We start from the raw sequence: 26,627 nt of genomic DNA on the forward strand, positions 1-26,627 counted from the left end.
TGTTGTTTATTCCGGTAAAAGGAGAGGTCAAAAAGCAACTTCTACCTCTCTCTCTTTTTGGATTAAAAGCATCATCAGATTGGCTTACGAGACTGCCGGACGGCAGCCTCCCGAAAGAATCACAGCTCATTCCACTAGGGCTGTGGCTTCCACATGGGCCTTCAAGAACGAGGCTTCTGTTGATCAGATATGTAGGGCAGCGACTTGGTCTTCACTGCACACTTTTACCAAATTTTACAAGTTTGATACTTTTGCTTCTTCTGAGGCTATTTTTGGGAGAAAGGTTTTGCAAGCCGTGGTGCCTTCCATTTAGGTGACCTGATTTGCTCCCTCCCTTCATCCGTGTCCTAAAGCTTTGGTATTGGTTCCCACAAGTAAGGATGACGCCGTGGACCGGACACACCTATGTTGGAGAAAACAGAATTTATGTTTACCTGATAAATTACTTTCTCCAACGGTGTGTCCGGTCCACGGCCCGCCCTGGTTTTTTTAATCAGGTCTGATAATTTATTTTCTTTAACTACAGTCACCACGGTACCATATGGTTTCTCCTATGCAAATATTCCTCCTTAACGTCGGTCGAATGACTGGGGTAGGCGGAGCCTAGGAGGGATCATGTGACCAGCTTTACTGGGCTCTTTGCCATTTCCTGTTGGGGAAGAGAATATCCCACAAGTAAGGATGACGCCGTGGACCGGACACACCGTTGGAGAAAGTAATTTATCAGGTAAACATAAATTCTGTTTTCAAATATTATTTGATTTAAAGAGACAGTAACTCTTATTTTGAAATTCACTTTTATTTGAGTACAAAATGTGAATAAAGATGTTACATACATGTTAGGCTTTCATACCTATGCGGATTGACATAAACTTTTCTATCTCATCTTTTAGTAAAGTTTACAGTTCAGAGATAAACATTTCTTCAGAGCCAACATTGTTTTTGTATGCGTCAGAAATCATTCTGACAATGTTAAATATATTTCGCAGCCTTCTCCTCGTGTCCTAAAAACTTAGCGTCCATTCTACCAGTGCCCTGCGATTCCTCAATGACTCCTCCTGGAGTTATCTTGCCAGACATCGCTTACCATGTATGCTAGCGGTTTCGGGTGCGCTGTCGGGTTTTCCCATGCTGCGGGGAAAGCGCAAGAGAAAAACTAAACATTTAGCGAGCGAGTTATCTGTCATAGTTGTTACTATCTGAGGTACCCTCCCAGATGCTTGAGGGAGGGGATGCTTCGGTAGCTTCTGAGAGTAAAATCTCAGTTTTTGACGGTATGATTCCTCCTACTGATACTGAAGTAGTATCTTCAGGTTTAAGCTAGTTCACCTCCGGCTATTGCTTTAGGAGGTTTTAGCTACTTTGAAGTGACATTATGGTCGTTGTTAACTTTAGGCTTTATTCATGCTAAGGAATGCAAGAGAACGGAAATCATTCCTATATTGAAGGAGAAGGTCCCTTAGCGGACTTCTCATGGATTCTTGGCATACACCCTGTGGACGGGACAAGTTCCAAGCTATACAGGGGATCTTCTATTTCCATAGAGGATAGTTGTTTCCTTTTCAGGATCCCTTGGCTAAGTTGTGGGGTTGCTCGAAATAGCATCCTAAGTTTGATATTGCTACCTGTGGCTGCAGCATACTACGTCATATGTTGTCTGGTTATATTTGGACAGACAATCACTTCAATGGTATCTGGAATAAGATAAGGTCCTTAAGTGGCATATTCCTTTCTTACAGTTAATTCCCATCGGGTATCACGCGGGGGTTCAGATCTGGATCTGAGAACATCAAGTCTTAATCTGGGTAGGAGGTCTCTTCTACCTGGGATCTTTAGTTCCTGTTCAGATTTTAGAATAGGGTCTGAGATTATTCCAATCTGGTTGGGTTTCCTAAACAGAGAGGGAACCTTCAGGTCAATTTTAGATCTCAAGGGTCTATGATATTTAAAAAAAAAAAAGAACATTTTCAAAGTACCGTCTTTCAAGATGGAAGCTATTCGTTCCATTCTCCCTTTGATCCTAGTTGGTCAATTTATGAGAACTGTGGATTTAAAGGACACGTTCCTGTATGTTACCTTTCACAGAGATCATTACATGTTTTTAAGGTTTGTCTTCTAGACAAATTTTTTTCAATGGGGGCTCTCCCCTTCGGTCTTACCACAAATCCCAGTATTTTCTCAGAGTTTCTGGGGTCACTGTTGGTGATGAGGCATTGCAGTGGCACCTTTTCTGGTCAGCATCTTGGTCCAGGTGCCATATTTTCTATTGGCTAGGAAAGATTTTCCTGGTCCCTATTTCAAGGGCTACCCTCTTCGGAGTCATAATAATTTTCTATTTATGTCGTTTTTTATGACAGAAATCAGGAAATCGAAGATTTCTGTTGTAGTCTAGTCCTTCAGTTTACTCTTCGGCCATCAGTGGATCAGTTCATGGAGGTAACTGGGCTGATGGTAGCAACATTAGACATCTTCCCTTTTTTGCTCGGTTCTGTCTCAGATTTCTGTGATTAGTTATGATCAGACATTGGAACGGAGATTAGACAATTTGTCTCCTTGAGTTCTTCCGGAACAAGAGACAAGGGATTTTCTTCAATGGTGATTGTCTCGGGATCTTCTATCCCAGGGGACTTGCTTCAGAAACAATCTTAGGGATTGTGACTGGGACTTCGGTCTCAGAGTCTGCTCTTTCCATTAAAATTCTGTATCTGGAAGTGATCTTAAGAGATCTTATGGTCTGTTTACAGTTAGCCTTGGCCCAGTTTATCAGTTCCAGTCAGAACATAGCTTCAGTGGCTCTCATCGATCATCAGGGGGAACGAGGAGTTCCTTAGCGATAACAGAAGAATTCAGTGGACGGAGGCCCATTCTTGTTTCCTGCAGGCAACCCTTATCCAGGAGTGGACATCAGGGAGGCGGCCTCCCTAAGCATGCAGACCTTTCATCCGGGGAGTGGGAACTCCATCCGGAAGTGTTCCCCAGCCTGATTCTCAAGTGGGGTCAGTCGGATTTAGATCCCATGGCATCTCAACAGAATACTAAGCTTCCGGGATACGGGTCGAGGTCCAGGGACCCCCAGGCGGAACTGTTAGATGCTCTGGCGGTTCCTTGGATCTTCAATCTAGCATACTTTTTTTCCTCCGTTTGCTCTTCTTCCTCAGGTCTTTGCTAGAATCAAGCAGGAGAAGGCATCGGGGATCCTCATTGCTTCTGCTTGGCTTCGCAGGATTTGGTAAGCAGATCTGGCAGACATGTCATTTCTGCCATCTTGGAGACGTTGAGGAAGGACCTTCTAATTCAGGGCCCTTCACCCAAATCTAATTTTCTCTGAATCTGAGATTGAACACTTACTTTTTATCCAAGCGGGGTTTTTCTTACTCGGTCATACTGACCATGATTCAGGCTCATAAGCCTGTGACTAGAATGATTTACCATGAGAGATGTCGTAAATATCTCTATTGGTGTGATTCCAAGGGCTACTCATGGAGTAGAATTAGGATTCTTGGAATTTGTGTATTTTCTCCAAGAGAGTTTGGAGTAAGTTTATCGACAAGTTTCCTAAGGAGTCAAATCTTGGCCTTATTTATTGTGATTCTCTAACGTCTGGCGGATCCCAGACGTACAATCATTTGGTCAGGTCTTGGTCAGGATCAGGCCTGTGGTCAATCCAGTTACTCCTCCATGGAGTCTGAATTTATTTCTTGTTTCTATTTCTTCTGCTCGCAGAGTGTCAGAGCTCTCGGTGTTGCAGTATGAGTTCCTTTACCTTATTTTCCATACTGATAAGGTAGTTTTCTGTGTTAAATTAGTTTTTCTTCCTATGGGTGTTTCTGATCGGAAGATTAATCAGGAGATTGTTGTTCTTTCTTTGTGTCCTAATTGATTTCTGCACATTTTGGACGTGGTCTGTGCTTTAAGGTTTTTTACCTACAGGCGACTAAGAATTTTTTCAGTCTTCTTTGTTTGTGGTTTTCTCAGGAAACCATAAGGGTCAGAAAGTTACAGCTACTTCTCTTTCTGGCGGTAGAGCATCATACGTTTTGCATCTGAGTCAGAGAAGGTTGTGGCTCATTCCACGAGGGCCGTTACTTACTCATGGGTTTTCAAGAGTGAAGCTTCTGTGGATCAGATTTGCAAGACTGCAACTTGGTCCTTCTTCACACTTTTTAAAGTCCTATAATTTGACTATTTTGCTTCGGATGAGGCCGCATTTTGGGAGAAGGGTTCTTCAAGCAGTGGTGCCTTCCGTTTAAGTTCCCCGTCTTCTCCCTCCCGTATCATCGGTGTACTTGGTTGTTGGATCCCGTTAGTAATTAAGATGATCTGTGGACTCATCGTGTCTTAAAAAAGAAAAGAAAGTTTATGCTTACCTGATAAATGTATTTCTTTTTTGACACAATGAGTTCAAGGCCCGCCCTGTTCTTGTTAGACAGGTTTTTGGTTATTATAAACTTCAGACACCTCTGCACCTTGGCTTTTCCTTTCTTTCCTTAACTTCGGACTAATGACTGGAGTGGGAGGGAAGGCAGGAGCTATTTAACAGCTTTGCTGTGGTGCTCTTTGCCTCCTCCTGCTGACCAGGAGGTGAATATCTCATTAGTAATTAAGATCATCCGTGGACTCATCGTGTCAAAAAAGAAATAAATTTATCAGGTAAGCATAAATTTTCTTTTTACACATACATTTTGCTTTTTTTCTCCTTGAGAATTGTCCGCTATCCAGAACAGTAAAATTATTCACCAAACACTTACTGATTGTTTTGATACCTGTTTAAATTATGTCTTTGGACTGTTTAAAACTGAAAAAATGCAACAGGAGATCAAGGAAGGTCCTTTTAAATGATGATTAACAGAATTACTCTGTTTTTTATTTTTATTGAGGAATAAAAAACAAAAGACAAAACGTTACAGGCAAGTTGCAAAGCAAACATTTCAAGTTACAGATGACATATCTGGTACAGTTTCACAGTATGAAAGTGGTCAACTAAATCAAACTATATACAAAGCAATACTTATATCTGGACCACAACAGGTTTTGCCTTTCTTCTCAACGAAAGATTGAAACCTCAGTTTTTCTAATATAGTGTAAGACTGAGTAGTAGATACCCCTTTAAACTAGAGTATAGTATGTAATGAAAGTATGTTCTCCACTGTAATAAAAGGGCCACTTATAGACCTATGGTATAATCTTAACTCTTAAAGGGGAATGTAGGGGTAAAGATCTAAAAGGGCCCAGAATATGACATAATATGGAATAGGTGAGTATTTAACTAGATGGAGGAGGTAACTCAAGCATCAGAACCTAATCAGAGATCTTAGCGTGGAATGGGGATTCTTAAATAACTAATCTAAGTACTGTACTTTTAAGATGGCTGCTTGCATTGGGGGAGGGAAGACTCAGGCACAGGCCTTCATAAAGAGAATAGTGTTACACTTCAATTTTAGGCTCATAGTATAAGGATTGTCAGGAGGGTAGGGCAGGGGTATACTCATATGGGACTTTAGTAGGAGGTGTTCATGATGGTAGGGCTAATATATTAAGGAACTCCAGAGTTGTAGTACATTGTATCAGTGCTGTAAAACTCGTCTATGAAGATTGACTAGTGAGTATTATTTATGTTGACACCATAAAGTAGGTGGAGGCCTTTAGGATTTCCCTTATAGTAAATATGATATAAATCATAGGGGTCTCACACAAATTTGGGAGTAGTTGCAATAAAAGAGAGACTCCTAAATATGTAGGGAACCATACTGGTTTTCATCTACTATAGGTGAAAGTCTTGTAATTAACCGTACAAATATACTAATATTATTGGTATCCCTATAATATCACACAATAGCATAAGATAATAACACCCACCTGGAGTAGCAGATGTCAAGGACAGAATCTATTAAAACCTAGTCATATTATATAAGTATGGTTAGCAAAATAGATATAGATATGTTAATGAGCCCAAACTCTAACAATAAGTTTTCCTGTAAAGAGTCTAAATTTAAATACTATATGCTTATAAGAATAACACAGTAAGACATTCGGTGGATATTTGTATAGGATTGTAGTGAGGGCTTACTCTAAATAGTAGTAACATTCTTTAGACCTTCGCTGGGACATCTTTATAATACTATTATATTAAGTAGCATACCATAACACTAGATTTAAATATGCAATATAAAAATGAACATCCTCACTAACATGTATAGGGCTATTAGCAGGCTGCAATCGATCAAATATCTAGCAAAGAGCCTTCACAACATGAACTAAAGCAGCATTAAGCAGAGAGTCATATAGTCATGGTAGCCAGAACATTGATATTAAAGGGAACTTGCTGTTAAGACTGAGTATATAATGCACAGAATCTCAGTGTCCCACATCCGAGCCGGTTACTGCAAAGCGTCAATAAATTAACCTACACCAGATTTGCATAGGCAAGGTAAGTAGAGAGGACAGATCTTCTCTCTATATAGCTGACAAGAGTTTTGTAGGATTTCAGGCAGGTTGTCACACCGTTCAACTCTGGGATCTGCAGGCATCTGGGGAATCCAAATCACAATGGTATCTGGTGTCGGGGTGAATGGAGTAGCGATCCATGTAAGACCTCTAGGGGCAGTGCTTTAAAACATATATATCCTGGGTTTTCTGCTCTCTCAGCATGTATAATTGGGATCAGCTCAAAGCCAGTCACATCAGTTTGATTACACGTGGCCCCTTGGGTGGACTCTGTAGCACTCGCCATCAAATACTTGACTTTGAGCTGCTTTGCCGCTGCTATCTCTTTACCCAGATTGATTTCACAGCTCAAGGCAGCAGATAACCCTGACGAGAATTCCGGGGTATCATCACCCCGGTGTAGCAGGTCGGCAGGGAAATTGTGACAAGCTGAGGGTTGTAGCATCACTTGCGACTCAGCCACTGGGTTTAACTCTCGAGACGCCGCTGCTGGCAGACCTTACAACTTTCGGTGTCTATCATCCTTATCAATCTCATCCATGCGTGTTGTGCTCATGTAGTACACCGGAGCTTGTTCTTTCGTAGAAGGAATAAATATATTACCCCATTCAGCACTTATACTCTGTTCTAGGCACCCAAAACAAGTTTCCAGAGCACCAGCTCTAAGATGGCCGCACCTTCAGATTCCATCATCCCACACTGCTCAGCTAAGTACGAGATGTAATTGTAATTTGGTAGTAGTACTTTGATATAGGAAGTGTTTTCCCTTTGTAGACAAGATTTATGCAGCACTGTTCACTGCTGATAACCAAGAAACCACTGAATCCTGGGGGGGGGGGTTTGTAGAACAAACTTCTACATTTTTACAACCTTTTATATTTTTTTTTTTATCTTCGGTACTCTATAGCACTCATCCACCATTTCCAGCAAGCCTGAGAGGAAAATCCGTCCGGAATCCACCTATCAGCTGTCACGTTGGGCTCCAGCAGTAAAAGATGTTATGGAGGTAAAACATTAAGAGTGTGCGTAAAATGTATAAATATGTATTCTGTTTTATAAAGTTAAGGACTCGCTAATGTATATTATATACTCCTTGATATTGCATTTGTATTTTTTTATTTTTTTTTATGAATTTGCTTTGCTTCAATGCAGAATGACATATAAACGGTTTTGAAGTGATCTGTATGCTGAATTACATTTAAAGTGACAGTATACACCAATTTTCATATAACTGCATATAATAGACACTACTATAAAGAAGAATATGCACAGATACTGATCTAAAAATCCAATATTAAACCTTTAAAAAACTTACTTAGAAACTCCCAGTTTCGTGCTGTTAATGAGGTTAGTCTGGGACACCCACTGAAAGGGGCTGGGAAAACAAGAAGAGCAGACACTCCCCCTCCCTGCATATGAAAAGACAGATAACATAAATAGGAGTAGCAGGAGTCTGTAAACACATGTATACATCTGGCACTGTGAGGCTTGGTTAGGAGTCTGAAAATCAGCACAATGTTTAAAAAAAAAATAAGCAGAACTATACATGGGCTAAATAAATAGATCTACAAAACATTTATGCAAAGAAAAATCTAGTGTACAATGTCCCTTTAATCCACTCAGGTAACCCCTGCCTACTCTTCTCAGTAGTATGAACATTTATATTTACACTTTCTTTGAAATGTATTTCTTTGAAATGCTGCCCAGTTCCTGCTTATTCCTCGACAGGTCTCAGGCATACTACATTTAATATATATATATATATATATATATATATATATATATATATATATATATATATATATATGTGAATGTGGTGTTTACAATTCTTAATCTGCAATAAGTGTTTTTCCTAATGGGAATAAATTAAATGTTCTTTAAAAAAAGCTATTGTTTGTATAATACCAGCATTTATCGAACTTTGGAAGATGTCTGCCCAGTTAACAATTGCTGGGGGAAATTTATATTGGCCCAATATTAATTTTGAAATGCTTATAACTCTGGAATGGCTGAACTACTTTCCTGCAATGTAGTAATTTTGCTTTAGCTGAATTAGATTGGTTCAATTGCTTTTAAGCTTTTTTAAAAAAAAAGGTAATATGATTTTTAGACAAGGTTACAGGATATTAACTCCTCCCCAACAGGAAGTGCAAGAGGATCACCCAAGCAGAGCTGCTATATAGCTCCTCCCCTCTACGTCACACCCAGTCATTCGACCGAGAACCAAACGAGAAAGGAGAAACTATAGGGTGCAGTGGTGACTGGAGTATAATTTAAAATTTAGACCTGCCATAAAAAACAGGGCGGGCCGTGGACTGACTACACTACAGGAGAAAGGAATTTATCAGGTAAGCATAAATTATGTTTTCTCCTGTTAAGTGTAGTCAGTCCACGGGTCATCATTACTTATGGGATACCAAAGCTAAAGTACACGGATGACGGGAGGGACAGGCAGGATCTTTATACGGAAGGAACCACTGCCTGAAGAACCTTTCTCCCAAAAACAGCCTCCGAAGAAGCAAAAGTGTCAAATTTGTAAAAAGAGAAGACCAAGTTGCAGCCTTGCAAATCTGTTCAACAGAGGCCTCATTATTAAAGGCCCAAGTGGAAGCCACAGCTCTAGTAGAATGAGCTGTAATTCTTTCAGGAGGCTGCTGTCCAGCAGTCTCATAGGCTAAACGTATTATGCTACGAAGCCAGAAAGAGAGAGAGGTAGCAGAAGCTTTTTGACCTCTCCTCTGTCCAGAAATAAAATTTCAGGGCACGGACTACGTCCAGATTGTGTAGAAGCCGTTCCTTCTTTGAAGAAGGGTTAGGGCACAATGATGGAACAACAATCTCTTGAGTGATATTCTTGTTAGTAACTACCTTAGGTAAGAACCCAGGTTTAGTACGCAGAACTACCTTATCTGAATGAAAAATCAGATAAGGAGAATCACAATGTAAAGCTGATAACTCAGAGACTCTACGAGCCGAGGAAATAGCCATTAAAAACAGAACTTTCCAAGATAACAACTTGATATCAATGGAATGAAGGGGTTCAAACGGAACACCCTGTAAAACGTTAAGAACTAAGTTTAAGCTCCACGGTGGAGCTACAGTTTTAAACACAGGCTTAATCCTAGCCAAAGCCTGACAAAAAGCCTGAACGTCTGGAACTTCTGACAGACGTTTGTGTAAAAGGATGGACAGAGCTGAGATCTGTCCCTTTAAAGAACTTGCAGATAAACCCTTTTCTAAACCCTCTTGTAGAAAAGACAATATCCTAGGAATCCTAACCTTACTCCATGAGTAACTCTTGGATTCACACCAGTGTAAGTATTTACGCCAAATCTTATGGTAAATCTTCCTGGTAACAGGTTTCCTAGCCTGTATTAAAGTATCGATTACCGACTCCGAAAATCCACGCTTTGATAAAATCAAGCGTTCAATTTCCATGCAGTCAGCTTCAGAGAAATTAGATTTTGATGTTTGAAAGGACCCTGAATTAGAAGGTCCTGTCTCAGAGGCAGAGACCAAGGTGGACAGGATGACATGTCCACTAGATCTGCATACCAGGTCCTGCGTGGCCACGCAGGCGCTATTAGAATCACCGATGCTTTCTCCTGTTTGATCCTGGCAATCAAACGAGGAAGCATCGGGAAGGGTGGAAACACATAAGCCATCCCGAAGGTCCAAGGTGCTGTCAAAGCATCTACCAGGACCGCTCCCGGGTCCCTGGACCTGGACCCGTAGCAAGGAAGCTTGGCGTTCTGGCGAGACGCCATGAGATCCATATCTGGTTTGCCCCAACGTCGAAGTATTTGGGCAAAGACCTCCGGATGAAGTTCCCACTCCCCCGGATGAAAAGTCTGACGACTTAGGAAATCCGCCTCCCAGTTCTCCACTCCTGGAATGTGGATTGCTGACAGGTGGCAAGAGTGAGACTCTGCCCAGCGAATTATCTTTGATACTTCCATCATCGCTAGGGAACTTCTTGTCCCTCCTTGATGGTTGATGTAAGCTACAGTCGTGATGTTGTCCGACTGAAACCTGATGAACCTCCGAGTTGTTAACTGAGGCCAAGCCAGAAGGGCATTGAGAACTGCTCTCCATTCCAGAATGTTTATTGGAAGGAGACTCTCCTCCTGAATCCATGATCCCTGAGCCTTCAGGGAATTCCAGACAGCGCCCCAACCTAGTAGGCTGGCGTCTGTTGTTACAATTGTCCAGTCTGGCCTGCTGAAGGGCATCCCCCTGGACAGATGTGGCCGAGAAAGCCACCATAGAAGAGAATTTCTGGTCTCTTGATCCAGATTCAGAGTAGGGGACAAATCTGAGTAATCCCCATTCCACTGACTTAGCATGCACAATTGCAGCAGTCTGAGATGCAGGCGTGCAAAGGGTACTATGTCCATTGCTGCTACCATTAAGCCGATTACCTCCATGCATTGAGCCACTGACGGGTGTTGAATGGAATGAAGGACACGGCAAGCATTTTGAAGCTTTGTTAACCTGTCTTCTGTCAGGTAAATCTTCATTTCTACAGAATCTATAAGAGTCCCCAAGAAGGGAACTCTTGTGAGTGGTAAGAGAGAACTCTTCTCTTCGTTCACCTTCCACCCATGCGACCTTAGAAATGCCAGTACTAACTCTGTATGAGACTTGGCAGTTTGAAAGCTTGACGCTTGTATCAGAATGTCGTCTAGGTACGGAGCCACCGAAATTCCTTGCGGTCTTAGTACCGCCAGAAGAGAGCCCAGAACCTTTGTGAAGATTCTTGGAGCCGTAGCCAACCCGAATGGAAGAGCTACAAACTGGTAATGCCTGTCTAGGAAGGCAAACCTTAGATACCGGTAATGATCTTTGTGAATCGGTATGTGAAGGTAGGCATCCTTTAAATCCACTGTGGTCATGTACTGACCCTTTTGGATCATGGGTAAGATTGTCCGAATAGTTTCCATTTTGAACGATGGAACTCTTAGGAATTTGTTTAGGATCTTTAAATCCAAGATTGGTCTGAAGGTTCCTTCTTTCTTGGGAACCACAAACAGATTTGAGTAAAACCCTTGTCCGTGTTCCGACCGCGGAACCGGATGGATCACTCCCATTAGTAAAAGATCTTGTACACAGCGTAGAAACGCCTCTTTCTTTATCTGGTTTGTTGACAACCTTGAAAGATGAAATCTCCCTTTTGGGGGAGAGGCTTTGAAGTCCAGAAGATATCCCTGAGATATGATCTCTAACGCCCAGGGATCCTGGACATCTCTTGCCCAAGCCTGGGCGAAGAGAGAAAGTCTGCCCCCCACTAGATCCGTTCCCGGATCGGGGGCCCTCACTTCATGCTGTCTTAGGGGCAGCAGCAGGTTTTCTGGCCTGCTTGCCCTTGTTCCAGGTCTGGTTAGGTTTCCAGCCTTGTCTGTAGCGAGCAACAGCTCCTTCCTGTTTTGGAGTAGAGGAAGTTGATGCTGCTCCTGCCTTGAAGTTACGAAAGGCACGAAAATTAGACTGTCTAGCCCTAGGTTTGGCTCTGTCTTGAGGCAGGGCATGGCCTTTACCTCCTGTAATATCAGCGATAATTTCTTTCAAACCGGGCCCGAATAATGTCTGCCCCTTGAAAGGTATGTTAAGTAATTTAGATTTAGAAGTAACATCAGCTGACCAGGATTTTAGCCACAGTGCTCTGCGTGCCTGAATGGCGAATCCGGAATTCTTAGCCGTAAGTTTAGTTAAATGTACTACGGCATCAGAAATAAATGAATTAGCTAGCTTAAGGGTTTTAAGCTTGTTTGAAATCTCATCTATTGGCGCTGAGTCAAGGGTCTCTTCCAGAGACTCGAACCAAAATGCGGCCGCAGCCGTGACAGGCGCAATACATGCAAGGGGTTGCAATATAAAACCTTGTTGAACAAACATTTTCTTAAGGTAACCCTCTAACTTTTTATCCATTGGATCTGAAAAGGCACAGCTATCCTCCACCGGGATAGTGGTACGCTTAGCCAGAGTAGAAACTGCTCCCTCCACCTTAGGGACCGGACCGTCTGCCATAAGTCCCGTGTGGTGGCGTCTATTGGAAACATTTTTCTAAATATAGGAGGGGGGGGAAAGGGTACACCGGGCCTATCCCACTCCTTGGTAATAATCTCTGTAAGCCTCTTAGGTATAGGAAAGACGTCGGTACACGCCGGTACCGCATAGTATCTATCCAGCCTACATAATTTCTCTGGGATTGCAACCGTGTTACAATCATTCAGAGCCGCTAATACCTCCCCTAGCAGTACACGGAGGTTTTCTAGTTTAAACTTAAAATTTGAAATGTCTGAATCCAGTCTATTTGGATCAGATCCGTCACCCGCAGAATGAAGCTCTCCGTCCTCATGTTCTGCAAATTGTGACGCAGTATCTGACATGGCCCTAGTATTATCAGCGCACTCTGTTCTCACCCCAGAGTGATCTCGCTTACCCCTAAGTTCTGGCAACTTAGACAAAACTTCAGTCATAACATTAGCCATGTCCTGTAGAGTGATTTGTAATGGCCGCCCTGATGTACTTGGCGTTACAATATCACGCACCTCCCGAGCGGGAGATGCAGGTACTGACACGGGAGGCAAGTTAGTCGGCATAACTTCCCCCTCGTTGTCTGGTGAATGATGTTCAACATGTACAGATTGATTTTTATTTAAAGTAGCATCAATGCAATTAGTACATAAGTTTCTATTGGGCTCCACCTTGGCTTTTACACATATAGCACAGAGATATTCCTCTGAGTCAGACATGTTTAACAAACTAGCAATTAGACTAGCAAGCTTGGAAATACCTTTCAACTAAATTTACAAGTAATATGTAAAACGTACTGTGCCTTTAAGAAGCACAGAAAAAACTATGACAGTTGAATAACAATGAACCGGATTAGTTATAAAAACCAAATTTTTCCCGGTAAAAGCATAAAATTAGCAAAGGATTGCACTCATTAGCAATGGATGACTAACCCTTAATATCAGAAAAAACGTATAACATTTAAAATATAAGCGTTTTTATCACAGTCAAAGCACAATCTCACAGGTCTGCTGTGAGTGATTACCTCCCTCAAAATAAGTTTTGAAGACCCCTGAGCTCTGTAGAGACGTTCCGGATCATGCAGGGAGAGAAGACAGACTTGTGACTGAATTTCTGATGGGTAGCAAAAGCGCCAAAATAGGCCCCTCCCACTCACACACAACAGTGAGGGAAGCTCAGTGAAACTGTTTTTAATTTAAAATAAATGACAGCCATGTGGAAAATAACGCCCAAAACAATTTTTCACCAAGTACCTCAGATAATTAAACGATTTAACATGCCAGCAAACGTTTAAAATCTAATTATATGAAATCATTAAAAAGCCTGCTGCTAGTCGTTCACACTGCAAGTTAGGCTAAAAGTTATATGCATACAGTATTGTCCCAGTGAAGTGCCATTCCCCAGAATACTGAAGTGTAAACATAGATACATATCAGCCTGATACCAGTTGTTACTACTGCATTTAAGGCTGAACTTACATTATATCGGTATTGGCAGTATTTTCTCAGTCAATTCCATTCCTTAGAAAATAATATACTGCAACATACCTCTTTGCAGGTGAACCTGCCCGCTGTCCCCTGATCTGAAGTTTACCTCACTCCTCAGAATGGCCGAGAACAGCAAAATGAATCTTAGTTACGTCCGCTAAGATCATACAAAACTCAGGTAGATTCTTCTTCAAATTCTGCCTGAGAAGAAACAACACACTCCGGTGCTGTTTAAAATAACAAACTTTTGATTGAAGATATAAAAACTAAGTATAATCACCACAGTCCTCTCACACATCCTATCTATTAGTTGGGTGCAAGAGAATGACTGGGTGTGACGTAGAGGGGAGGAGCTATATAGCAGCTCTGCTTGGGTGATCCTCTTGCACTTCCTGTTGGGGAGGAGTTAATATCCCATAAGTAATGATGACCCGTGGACTGACTACACTTAACAGGAGAAATAAATGTATCAGGTAAGCATACATTTTGTTTTCTTTCCAATGACATGGAGAGTCCACAATTTAATTTCCATTACTAGTGGGAGGGAGCCAATACCAAAGCTAGAGGACACAGAATGAAAGGGAGGGAGAACAAAACAGGCAGACCTAAACAGAATGCACCACAGCTGGAAGAACTTTTCTCCCAAAGGAAGGCAAAAGTATCAAATGTGTAGACTTTGGAAGAGGTATGTAATGAGGACCATGTGGCCGCCTTGCAGATTTGCTCCACAGAAGCTTCATTTTTGAAAGCACAGGAAGAAGAGACAGCTCTAGTGGAATGAGCCGTAATTCTCTCAGGAGGCTGTTGTCCAGCTGGCTCATAAGCTAACTGGATAACACCTCTCAACCAGAGAGAAAGAGTAGTAGAAGTGGCCTTCTGACCCTTACGCTTACCAGAGAAAACAACGAACAGGGCAGATGATTGCTAAAAATCTTTAGTTGCTTGAAGGTAAAATTTTTAGAGCACGCACAATGTCCAGGTTATGCATCAGGCGCTCCTTCTGAGAAGAAGGATTGGGATAAAAAGAAGGAACAACAAATTAATTACAGATTAATATTGCTATCCGATACTACCTTAGTAAGAAATCCCAGCTTAGTACAATGGACCACCTTATCTGAAAGCTCAGAAACTCTGCAAGCAGAAGAAATAGCAGGAAGAAACAACACTTTCCAAGATAACAACTTGATATCAACCAAATGCATCGGCTCAAACGGAGCCTACTGCAAAACTTTAATAACAAGGTTAAGGCTCCAAGGTGGAGCAACTGGTTTAAACATAGGCCTGATTCTGACTAAGGCCCGAACAAAAGATTGAACATCTGGCAGATCAGCCAGACGTTTGTGCAAAAGAATAGACAGTGCAGAAATCTGACCCTTCTGAGTGCTGACTGACAAACCTTTCTCCAGGCCCTCCTGAAGAAAAACACATTTGGGGTACCCTTATCCTGCTCCAAGAGAAACCCTTGGATTCACACCAATAAATGTATTTACACCATACCTTATGGTAATTCCTACGAGTAACAGGCTTACGAGCCTGAAGCATAATATCAGTGACCTCAGAAAAGCCACGCCTAGCCAAAACTAGGCGTTCAATCTCCAAGCAGTCAGCTTCAGAGAATCCAGATTTGGGTGGAGGAAGGGACCCTGAAGTAGTAGGTCCTTCCTCAGAGGTAACCTCCAAGATGGAAGAGATGACATCTTCACCAGATCTGCGAACCAGATTCTGTGAGGCCAGGCTGGAGCTATTAGAATCACACATGCTCTCTCCTGTTTGATAAGATCAATGACTCGTGGAAGGAGAGCAAACGGAGGAAACAGGTATGCTAGACCGAAGTACCAAGGCACCGCTAGAGCGTTGATTAGAGCGGCTTGTGGATCTCTCGATCTTGAACCACACTTTGGAAGATTGGCATTTTAATGCAACGCCATCAGATCCAACTCCGGAACCCCCCATCTGAGGGTTATCATGGAGAATACCTCCGGATGGAGAGCCCACTCCCGGGATGAAAAGTCTGCTCAGAAAATCCGCTTCCCAGTTGTCCACCCCTGGAATGTAGATGGCAGATAGGATACACTTGTGAGATTCCGCCCACTGGATAATGCGGGTCACCTCCTTCATTGCTAACAAACTCTGAGTTCCTTCCTGGTGGTTGATGTATGCCACCGAGGTGATGTTGTCCGATTGGAATCTAATAAACTTACCAAAGCTAGTTGAGGCCAGGCTGTTAATGCATTCAAGATTGCTCTCCACTCTAGGATGTTGATGGGAAGAGAAGACTCCTCGAGTCCAAAGACTCTGAGCTTTTAAGGAGCCCCAAACAGCTCCCCAGTCTGACAGGCTGGTGTCCTTGGTCACAATCACCAGGGAAGGTCTCAGGAAGCATGTACCCTGAGACCGATGGTCCTGCGAAATCCACCACGAAAGAGAATCTCTTGTTAGAGGATCCAGAGCTATCCTCTGCAAGAGATCCGAGTGGTCTCCGTTCCATTGACTGAGCATGCATAGCTGTAGAGCTCTCGGATGTAACCAAGCAAATGAAATGATGTCCATTGGAAGCGACCATAAGACCAATTACTTCCATGCACTGATCCACTGATGGACGGACAGAGGACTGAAGTGAAAGGCAAGAAGCAAGAAGTTTGGATTTTCTGACATCTGTCATGGATAGAGAATCTATAATTGTTCCCAAGAAACACACCCTGGTATTTGGTACTCTTTTCCGGATTCACTTTCCACCCGTGGGAACCTAGAATAGACAACATATCTGTATGAGATTTTGCTAGCTGAAAAGATAGCGCTTAAACCAAGATTTCGTCTAGGTAAGGCACCACCGCTATTCCCTGAGATCTGACCACCGCCAAAAGAGCCACTAGAACCTTTGTAAAGATTTAAGGAGCCGTAGCCAGGCCAAATGGAAGGGCAACAAACTGGAATTTTTTGTCCAGAAAGGCAAACCGCAGAAACCGGTGATGTTCCCTGTAAATGGGAACATGAAGATATGCGTCCTTCAGATCTATGGTAGTCATGAACTGACTCTCTTAAAAACCAAGGGTAGAATGGAACAAATAGTTTCCAGTTCGAAGGACGGGACCTTGAGGAATTTGTTGAGACACTTTAGGTCTAAAATGGGACAGAAAGTTCCCTCTTTTTTGGGGGGAACCACAAAAAGATTTGAATACAAAACTTGAATCCTATTCTGTAACCCTGGTATACTATTTCCACGGCCCAAGGATCTGGGACATCGTGGATCCAAGCCTGCTGAAAAATGGAAAGCCTGCCCCCCACTTGATCCAAGACTGAATCAGGGGGTGGTCCCTTCATGCTGATGTAGAATCAGACGAAGGCTTCTTGGCTTGCTTCCCCTTATTCCAAGGCTGAGTGGACCTCCATGAGGTCCTGGATTGCTCCGGCTCGGAAGAGAAAGACATTTGTCCTTTGAAGTTACGAAAGGAACGGAAATTAGAATTCTGGTGACCCTTAGGTCTATTTGTCTTGTCCTGAAGTAGGAAAGATCGCTTTCCACCAGTAATTTTGGAAATTATCTCAGCCAGACCAGGACCAAATAAAGTCTTGCCCTTATAAGGTAAAGACAGAAGTTTGGATTTGGATGTTACATCTGCAGACCACGATTTTAGCCACAGAGCTCTTCGAGCTAGAACAGCAAGGCTAGAAATCTTGGCTCCCAGTCTAAACACTTGCATGCTAGCATCACAGATAAAAGTACTAGCCAGCTTAAGAGCCTTGATCCTATCCTGGATCTCCTCTATAGTAGTCTCTTCTGAAATCAGGTCATAGAAGGCATCGCACCAATAAGATGCTGCACCCGCAACCATAGCTATGCTTGCAACTAGTTGCCATTGTAATCCCTGATGAATGCCCGATGATAGAGGCAAAGAATGACTGGGGATTATGGGCAATGGAAGTGACACTTAACAGCTCTGCTGGGGTGCTCTTTGCCTCCTCCTGCTGGCCAGGAGTTGAATATCCCACTAGTATTTGGAATGAAATCATGGACTCTCCATGCCATTGGAAAGAAAGTATATTTGAAAATTAGTGCATTTAATTGAGCCATAAAAAATATTTTTGTACATGGTTTTAGCAGAAATAAATCTCTAGGGAAGGTAATTTGCATTGGATATGTACTGTACCAAAGATGGATCAAGTTTGTAACAGGATATTGAAAATTCATCTGGAATAGAAAAACTGCTAATGAGTTTATCAAAAGCCAGCACCAAGTATAGAGTAATGATTCCTATTGTTAGTGCTATTGAGTCAAGTTCTACTTAAAGGGACAGTCTAGACCAGATACTTATTTTGTATTACTTATTGTGACATACCAGACAAACATCTTGCAATGGGTTCCACACCTTCCACAAGCTTATAAGACGCACATTCAACTTTTAAATAATCGTTTGTTAGTACCCGAAAATGGCTGCCAAGCTCCGCCCACAGCATACTTCTTGTCCAGTTAGCTGTTGTATGACAGTTTAGCAGTGCACGTTTAATATTTTTCAATTAGCTATTCCAAATTGCTAATACCCAAATCAGTGTGTGCAAGTTGAAAAACGTATTCACGAGCCGATCGTGTTTGGAGAAACTTAACATACCAAAATATACACACAATAGGTGTGCAAAGTTTGGCAGCCATTTTCTGCTCCTAGCAACCAATTAATATTTAAATATTTAATTTATTTCTTACAAGCTTATAGATGTGAGACCAGTTGCAGGATGCTTCTCTGGTATGTAACAATAAGTAATCAAAATGATGTATTGGGTCCAGACCAGTGATGACTAACCATGGCACCCCCGATGATTTGGAACTACATTTCCCGAGATGCTTAGGTGCTCTGCAGTTTAGTTAAAGGGACAGTCTACAACAGAATTTGTATTGTTTAAAAAGATAGATACCTTTTTTTACCCATTCCCCAGTTTTGCGTAACCAACACAGTTATATTAATATATGTTTTACCTCTGTGATTACCTTGTATCTAAGCCTCTGCAGACTGCCCCCTTATCTCAGTGCTTTTGACAGACATGCAGTTTAGCCAATCAGTGCAGACTCTTAAATAACTCCATGGGAGTGAGCACACTGTTATCTATATAATACACATGAACTAGTACTGTCTAACTGTGAAAAACTTTCAAAATGCTCTGAGCTAAGAGGCGGTTTTAAAGGGTTTAGAAATCCGTTTGAGCCTACCTAGCTTTAGCTTTTCAAAAATACCACCAAGGGAACAAAGCAAATTTAAAGATACAAATAAATTGGAAAGTTGTTTAAAAGTGTATGCCCTATCTGAATTATGAAAGTTTAGATTTGACTAGACTGTCCCTTTAAGCGTCATGGGAAGTGTAGTTCCAAAACAGGAGTGCCAAAGTTAGCCATCATTGGTCTTCTAGACGCTCCTTTTAAGGCAGTTAAACTTGTTATATATTAGAGCTTGTACTGAAATGTTTTAAAGTTGCAAGTTGAATGTTTGGGTGGCTCTTAATGGTAATAAAACCAATAACAATTCTTTAAAGGGACATTAAACCCACATTTTTTCTTTCATGATTCAGATAGAGCATGCAATTTTAAGCAACTTTATAATTTACTCCTATTATCAATTCGTCTTCGTTCTCTTGCTATCTTTATTTAAAAAGCAGGAATTTGATGCATAGGAGCCGGCCCATTTTTGGTTGAGAACCTGGTTTATGCTTGCTTATTGGTGGGTAAATGTAAGCTTCCAATAAGCAAGCGCTATCCATGGTGCCGAACCTAAAATAGGCTGGCTGCTAAGATTTACATGTTTGCTTTTAAAATAAAGATAGCAAGAGAACGAAGAAAAATTGATAATAGGAGTAAATTAGAAAGTTGCTTAAAATTTCATGCTCTATCTGAATCGTAAAAGAAAACATTTGGGTTCAGTGTCCCTTTAACTCCTTTTCTACAAGGAAAAATATATATTTTTCATATTGCTTGAAAAAGCTAGGTTAATTTAATACAGACAAACCTAAAAGCATTACCACATATAAAAGCAAACCAGCAGGGAAAATTCTGCTTTTAGCACTTAATAAAGATTTAAAACTTTAACTCTGTGTTCCACCTTAATTTTTTAATCCTTGGGTTGTTAAATGAGGTACTCGTTGCTAAGGTAGTACAATAATTTTGTTTTTGAGTTGCATTTTTATGAAGCATTTGGGAGTGTGTAGTGGTCATTTTTTGATATCCATTCATACAGAGCATGAATTTCCATTCTTTCTTGCATTTGAGTGAGAATTTGCATCACTGTTAGCTTTGTCATTTAATAATAGTTTTCTTCTTCATAATACAATGCAGACATTCATACAAGTCTTATATATTTTGGATACAAACCTGTATTTTGCAGGATGCTATTGAAGATAAATTGGATAAAAAGCACTGGCCGTTTGTATCGGAGCCACATCCTGTAGGAGCTGCTCAGACTGTGGTGAGGTAAGGGTTATAATATTATACCATATGTTTTTCCCATCTCCATCCTACTCTCTTTTTTTCTCCACGATCCCTTTTCTTTGTTTCTTGAAACATTCTGTGCATGATGTGGCCCCATTCCAATTCATAAAGAGTTTCCTTTGTAAAATTATTTTATGCGGCTTCTGATTTAGATAAACTTCAAAAATCACATGTAAACGATTATTAAAGAGATATGAAACCCAACATTTTTCTTTTATGATTCAGATAGAGCATGTGATTTTAAATAAATTTCAAAACTACTTTTATTATTAAATTTTTCTTTGTTCTTTTGGTATCTTTTGTGTAAAAGCAGGGACATATGCTTAGGAGCCGAACCTTTTTGGAGCAGTATAGGGAAGTAGTTTTACAAGAATGTTATTCATTTGCAAGGGCACTAGATGGCAGTACTATTTCATGTCATGTGCTCCTTACACCTAGGTATCTCTTCAACAAAAAATATCATGGGAACAAAGCAAATTGGATAATAGAAGTAAATTGGAAACTTTTTTACAATTAAATGCTCTATGTAAATAACAAAATACATGTTTAGGGTTTCATATTCCTTTAAATACAGTAGAATTGCATGATCGAGTACCTAATAAAAAGACAATACAAAAGCACTTACTAGGAATTGCAAATGAGTAGTTTGTTTATTTTGAAATTTGTCAGAAAAAAATAATTTGCCGGCCACTTATATCATGTGACAACCATCAGCCAATCACTCATATACCTATGCACTGTGACCTTTTACACATACTCCTGAGTTTGTGCCTCAGAAAGTGTGTATATAAAAAGACTGCATAATTTGATAATGGGAAAAATTTGGAAAGTCTCTTAAAACTGAACACTCTATCTGAATCATGAAAGTTTAATTTTGACTTTAATGTCCCTTTACATATAAGAGAAAAATGCTGTTAAACTTGCAAAACAATTTTTTAAAATTAAATTAAGTAACAATTGTAGTTATTAAAGGGACAGTCAAGTAAAAATAAAACTTTCATTTTAAACGACTTTCTAATCTTCTACCATTATCTAAATATGCACAATCTTTTTATATGCGCACTTTCTGAGGCACCAGCGGTTCTTTAATATGTAAACTGACTATAAAAACTTACTTTGAAAAAAATTAAAATATGTCAACAACCCAAATACGTCATTTGAAAAAAGTCCAAAAATGTTTTTTTAGTTGAATTAGTAAGTCAAAACATCATGCAAAATTCTGTATTGTATTGTAATTAAAAATTACTAGAACTTAATATAGTTAACAGGGGTTCAAATGAATTAGAATGTGCTAGAACCCTGCAGAAACCTGTGAGAGTTAATTTGCATGTTTTTTTTTGTAACAGATTTGAATAGACCCATATGTTTTTGTGGTCTCATTTCTTAGCCACTACATCTTAGCTGCTACTATTTTTGTACTTCATTTCTTTACAGTGCTCGATTTGGTCACTGGCACAAAACACGCACTGCTGCAGAGTATCGTTCTGGGCCGCGGCTTATTGTGTACATACTAGGTGGGGTCACAATGTCTGAGATGAGAAGTGCCTATGAGGTGACAAAGGCCACAGACTCCAAATGGGAGGTTGTAATTGGTAAGTTCTTGGGACCTATTTATTCAGGTTTAATATAAAATCTTCTTGTATTTAAATGTTTTATTTGTTCCTTAATTTCTGTTATTTTTGTTGCGTTAGTTTTAGTTTTTTGTATCTTGTTGTTTTTTTTTGTTTGTTTTTTGTTCTTTTACGTGGTCCATTGTGTTTCTTTGCTTAACATAGAAGCCTACTTCTACATAAGTTTAGCTTCACCTCTGGATTGACAGGAACATATTGACAAGCTTTTAAATGCTCATGTGATTTCTCCAACATTGGTGTGTCCGGTCCACGGCGTCATCCTTACTTGTGGGATATTCTCTTCCCCAACAGGAAATGGCAAAGAGTCCCAGCAAAGCTGGTCACATGATCCCTCCTAGGCTCCGCCCACCCCAGTCATTCTCTTTGCCGTTGCACAGGCAACATCTCCACGGAGATGGTTAAGAGTTTTTTGTAGTTTTATTCTTCTATCAAGTGTTTGTTATTTTAAAATAGTGCTGGTATGTACTATTTACTCTGAAACAGAAAAGGATGAAGATTTCTGTTTGTAAGAGGAAGATGATTTTTAGCAGACAGTAACTAAAATCGATTGCTGTTTCCACACAGGACTGTTGAGATGAAGTAACTTCAGTTGGGGGAAACAGTTAGCAGTCTTTTCTGCTTAAGGTATGACTAGCCATATTTCTAACAAGACCATGTAATGCTGGAAGGCTGTCATTTCCCCTCATGGGGACCGGTAAGCCATTTTCTTAGTTAAACATAAAAGAATAAAGGGCTTCAAAAAGGGCTTAAAAACTGGTAGACATTTTTCTGGGCTATAACAATTGCTTTACTAGGCATATTATGCAGATTCTAACTAATTATTGGTATTATAATCTTGGGGAACGTTTAGAAAAACGGCAGGCACTGTGTTGGACACCTTTTTCAGATGGGGGCCTTTCTAGTTATATACAGAGCCTCATTCTGGGACTGTATAGGGGTTAAATGTAAAAACGGCTCCGGTTCCGTTAATTTAAGGGTTAAAGCTCTGAAATTTGGTGTGCAATACTTTTAATGCTTTAAGACACTGTGGTGAAATTTTGGTGAATTTTGAACAATTCCTTCATACTTTTTCACATATTCAGTAATAAAGTGTTTTCAGTTTGAAATTTAAAGTGACAGTAACGGTTTTATTTTAAAACGTTTTTTGTGCTTTGTTGACAAGTTTAAGCCTGTTTAACATGTCTGTACCATCAGATAAGCTATGTTCTATATGTATGAAAGCCAATGTGTCTCCCCATTTAAATTTATGTGATAATTGTGCCATAGTGTCCAAACAAAGTAAGGACAGTAATGCAACAGATAATGATATTGCCCAAGATGATTCCTCAAATGAGGGGAGTAAACATGATACTACATCATCCCCTACTGTGTCTACACCAGTTATGCCCACACAGGAGGCCCCTAGTACATCTAGTGCGCCAATACTTATTACCATGCAACAATTAACGGCTGTAATGGATAACTCCATAGCAAATCTTTTATCCAAAATGCCTACTTATCAGAGAAAGCGCGATTGCTCTGTTTTAAACACTGAAGAGCAAGAGGACGCTGATGATAACTGTTCTGACATACCCTCACACCAATCTCAAGGGGCCATGAGGGAGGTTTTGTCTGATGGAGAAATTTCAGATTCAGGAAAAATTTCTCATCAAGCTGAACCTGATGTTGTGACATTTAAATTTAAATTAGAACATCTCCGCGCACTGCTTAAGGAGGTGTTATCTACTCTGGATGATTGTGACAATTTGGTCATTCCAGAGAAATTATGTAAGATGGACAAGTTCCTAGAGGTTCCGGTGCCCCCCGACGCTTTTCCTATACCCAAGCGGGTGGCGGACATAGTAAATAAAGAGTGGGAAAGGCCCGGCATACCTTTTGTTCCCCCCCCTATATTTAAGAAATTATTTCCTATAGTCGACCCCAGAAAGGACTTATGGCAGACAGTCCCCAAGGTCGAGGGGGCGGTTTCTACTCTAAACAAACGCACTACTAATCCTATCGAAGATAGTTGTGCTTTCAAAGATCCTATGGATAAGAAATTAGAGGGTTTGCTTAAAAAGATTTTTGTACAGCAAGGTTACCTTCTACAACCAATTTCATGCATTGTTCCTGTCACTACGGCAGCGTGTTTCTGGTTCGAGGAACTAGAAAAATCGCTCAGTAAAGAATCTTCGTATGAGGAGGTTATGGACAGAGTTCAAGCACTTAAATTGGCTAACTCTTTTGTTTTAGATGCCGCTTTGCAATTAGCTAGATTAGCGGCGAAAAATTCAGGGTTTGCTGTCGTGGCGCGCAGAGTGCTTTGGCTAAGGTCTTGGTCAGCGGATGTGTCTTCCAAGACAAAATTGCTTAACATTCCTTTCAAATGTAAAACATTATTTGGACCTGATTTGAAAGAGATTATTTCAGACATCAGTGGGGGAAAGGGCCACACCCTCCCACAGGATAGGTCTTTTAAGGCTAATAATAAGCCTAATTTTCGTCCCTTTCGCAGAAACGGACCAGTCTCTAATTCTGTATCCTCTAAGCAAGAGGGTAATACTTCACAACCCAAACCAGCCTGGAAACCAATGCAAGGCTGGAACAAGGGTAAGCAGGCCAAGAAGCCTACCACTGCTACCAAAACAGCATGAAGGGATAGCCCCCGATCCGGGACCGGATCTAGTGGGGGCAGACTTTCTCTCTTTGCTCAGGCTTGGACAAGAGATGTTCAGGATCCTTGGGCGCTAGAAATAGTTTCTCAAGGTTATCTCCTGGAATTCAAGGAACTACCCCCAAGGGGAAGGTTCCACAGGTCTCAATTATCTTCAAACCAAATAAAGAGACAGGCATTCTTACATTGTGTAGAAGACCTGTTAAAGATGGGAGTGATACATCCAGTTCCAATAAGAGAACAAGGAATGGGATTTTATTCCAATCTGTTCATAGTTCCCAAAAAAGAGGGAACATTCAGACCAATTTTGGATCTAAAGATCCTAAACAAATTTCTCAGGGTACCATCGTTCAAAATGGAAACTATTCGAACGATCCTACCTACTATCCAGGAAAATCAATTTATGACTACCGTGGATTTAAAGGATGCGTACCTACATATTCCTATACACAAGGAACATCATCAGTTCCTAAGGTTCGCTTTTCTGGACAAGCATTACCAGTTTATGGCACTTCCATTTGGATTAGCCACTGCTCCAAGGATTTTCACAAAGGTACTAGGGTCCCTTCTAGCGGTTCTAAGACCAAGGGGCATTGCAGTAGTACCTTACTTGGACGACATCCTGATTCAAGCGTCGTCCCTGTCAAAAGCAAAGGCTCATACGGACATCGTCCTAGCCTTTCTCAGATCTCACGGATGGAAGGTGAACAAAGAAAAAGTTCTCTGTCCCCGTCAACAAGAGTTCCCTTCTTGGGAACAATAATAGATTCCTTAGAAATGAGGATTTTTCTGACAGAGGTCAGAAAATCAAAACTTCTAAGCTCTTGTCAAGTACTTCATTCTGTTCCTCGTCCTTCCATAGCGCAGTGCATGGAAGTAATAGGATTGATGGTTGCAACAATGGACATAGTTCCTTTTGCACAAATTCATCTAAGACCATAACAACTGTGCATGCTCAGACAGTGGAATGGGGATTATACAGACTTGTCTCCGACGATTCAAGTAGATCAAAAGACCAGAGATTCACTCCGTTGGTGGCTGACCCTGGACAATCTGTCACAGGGAATGAGCTTCCGCAGACCAGAGTGGGTCATTGTCACGACCGACGCCAGCCTAGTGGGCTGGGGCGCGGTCTGGAATCCCTGAAAGCTCAGGGTCTATGGTCTCGGGAAGAGTCTCTTCTCCCGATAAACATTCTGGAACTGAGAGCGATATTCAATGCTCTCAGAGCTTGGCCTCAACTAGCAAAGGCCAAATTCATAAGGTTTCAGTCAGACAACATGACGACCGTTGCATATATCAATCATCAGGGGGGAACAAGGACTTCCCTGGCGATGAAAGAAGTGACCAAGATAATTCAATGGGCGGAGGATCACTCCTGCCACTTGTCTGTGATCCACATCCCAGGAGTGGAAAATTGGGAAGCGGATTTCTGAGTCGTCAGACATTCCATCCGGGGGAGTGGGAACTCCATCCGGAAATCTTTGCCCAAATAACTCAATTATGGGGCATTCCAGACATGGATCTGATGGCGTCTCGTCAGAACTTCAAGGTTCCTTGCTACGGGTCCAGATCCAGGGATCCCAAGGCGACCCTAGTAGATGCACTAGTAGCACCTTGGACCTTCAACCTAGCTTATGTATTCCCACCGTTTCCTCTCATCCCCAGGCTGGTAGCCAGGATCAATCAGGAGAGGGCCTCGGTGATCTTGATAGCTCCTGCGTGGCCACGCAGGACTTGGTATGCAGACCTGGTGAATATGTCATCGGCTCCACCATGGAAGCTACCTTTGAGACAGGACCTTCTTGTTCAGGGTCCATTCGAACATCCGAATCTGGTTTCCCTCCAACTGACGGCTTGGAGATTGAACGCTTGATTTTATCAAAGCGTGGGTTTTCAGATTCTGT

General features: G+C 41.2%; 1 protein-coding gene across 1 annotated transcript in view; it reads left to right on the forward strand.

Annotated features, from left to right (window-relative positions):
• Positions 1-26,627, forward strand: part of STXBP2 (syntaxin binding protein 2) — a 265,170-nt gene that overhangs the window by 210,061 nt on the left and 28,482 nt on the right. Inside the window, exons 16-18 of the mRNA XM_053718090.1 lie at positions 7,352-7,450; positions 20,333-20,418; positions 21,871-22,028. Coding sequence (XP_053574065.1) covers positions 7,352-7,450; positions 20,333-20,418; positions 21,871-22,028 — 343 coding nt within the window. The remainder of the gene's footprint in view (positions 1-7,351; positions 7,451-20,332; positions 20,419-21,870; positions 22,029-26,627) is intronic.

The sequence above is a fragment of the Bombina bombina genome, chromosome 6, assembly GCF_027579735.1.
Source record: "Bombina bombina isolate aBomBom1 chromosome 6, aBomBom1.pri, whole genome shotgun sequence".
Classification (NCBI taxonomy): domain Eukaryota; kingdom Metazoa; phylum Chordata; class Amphibia; order Anura; family Bombinatoridae; genus Bombina; species Bombina bombina.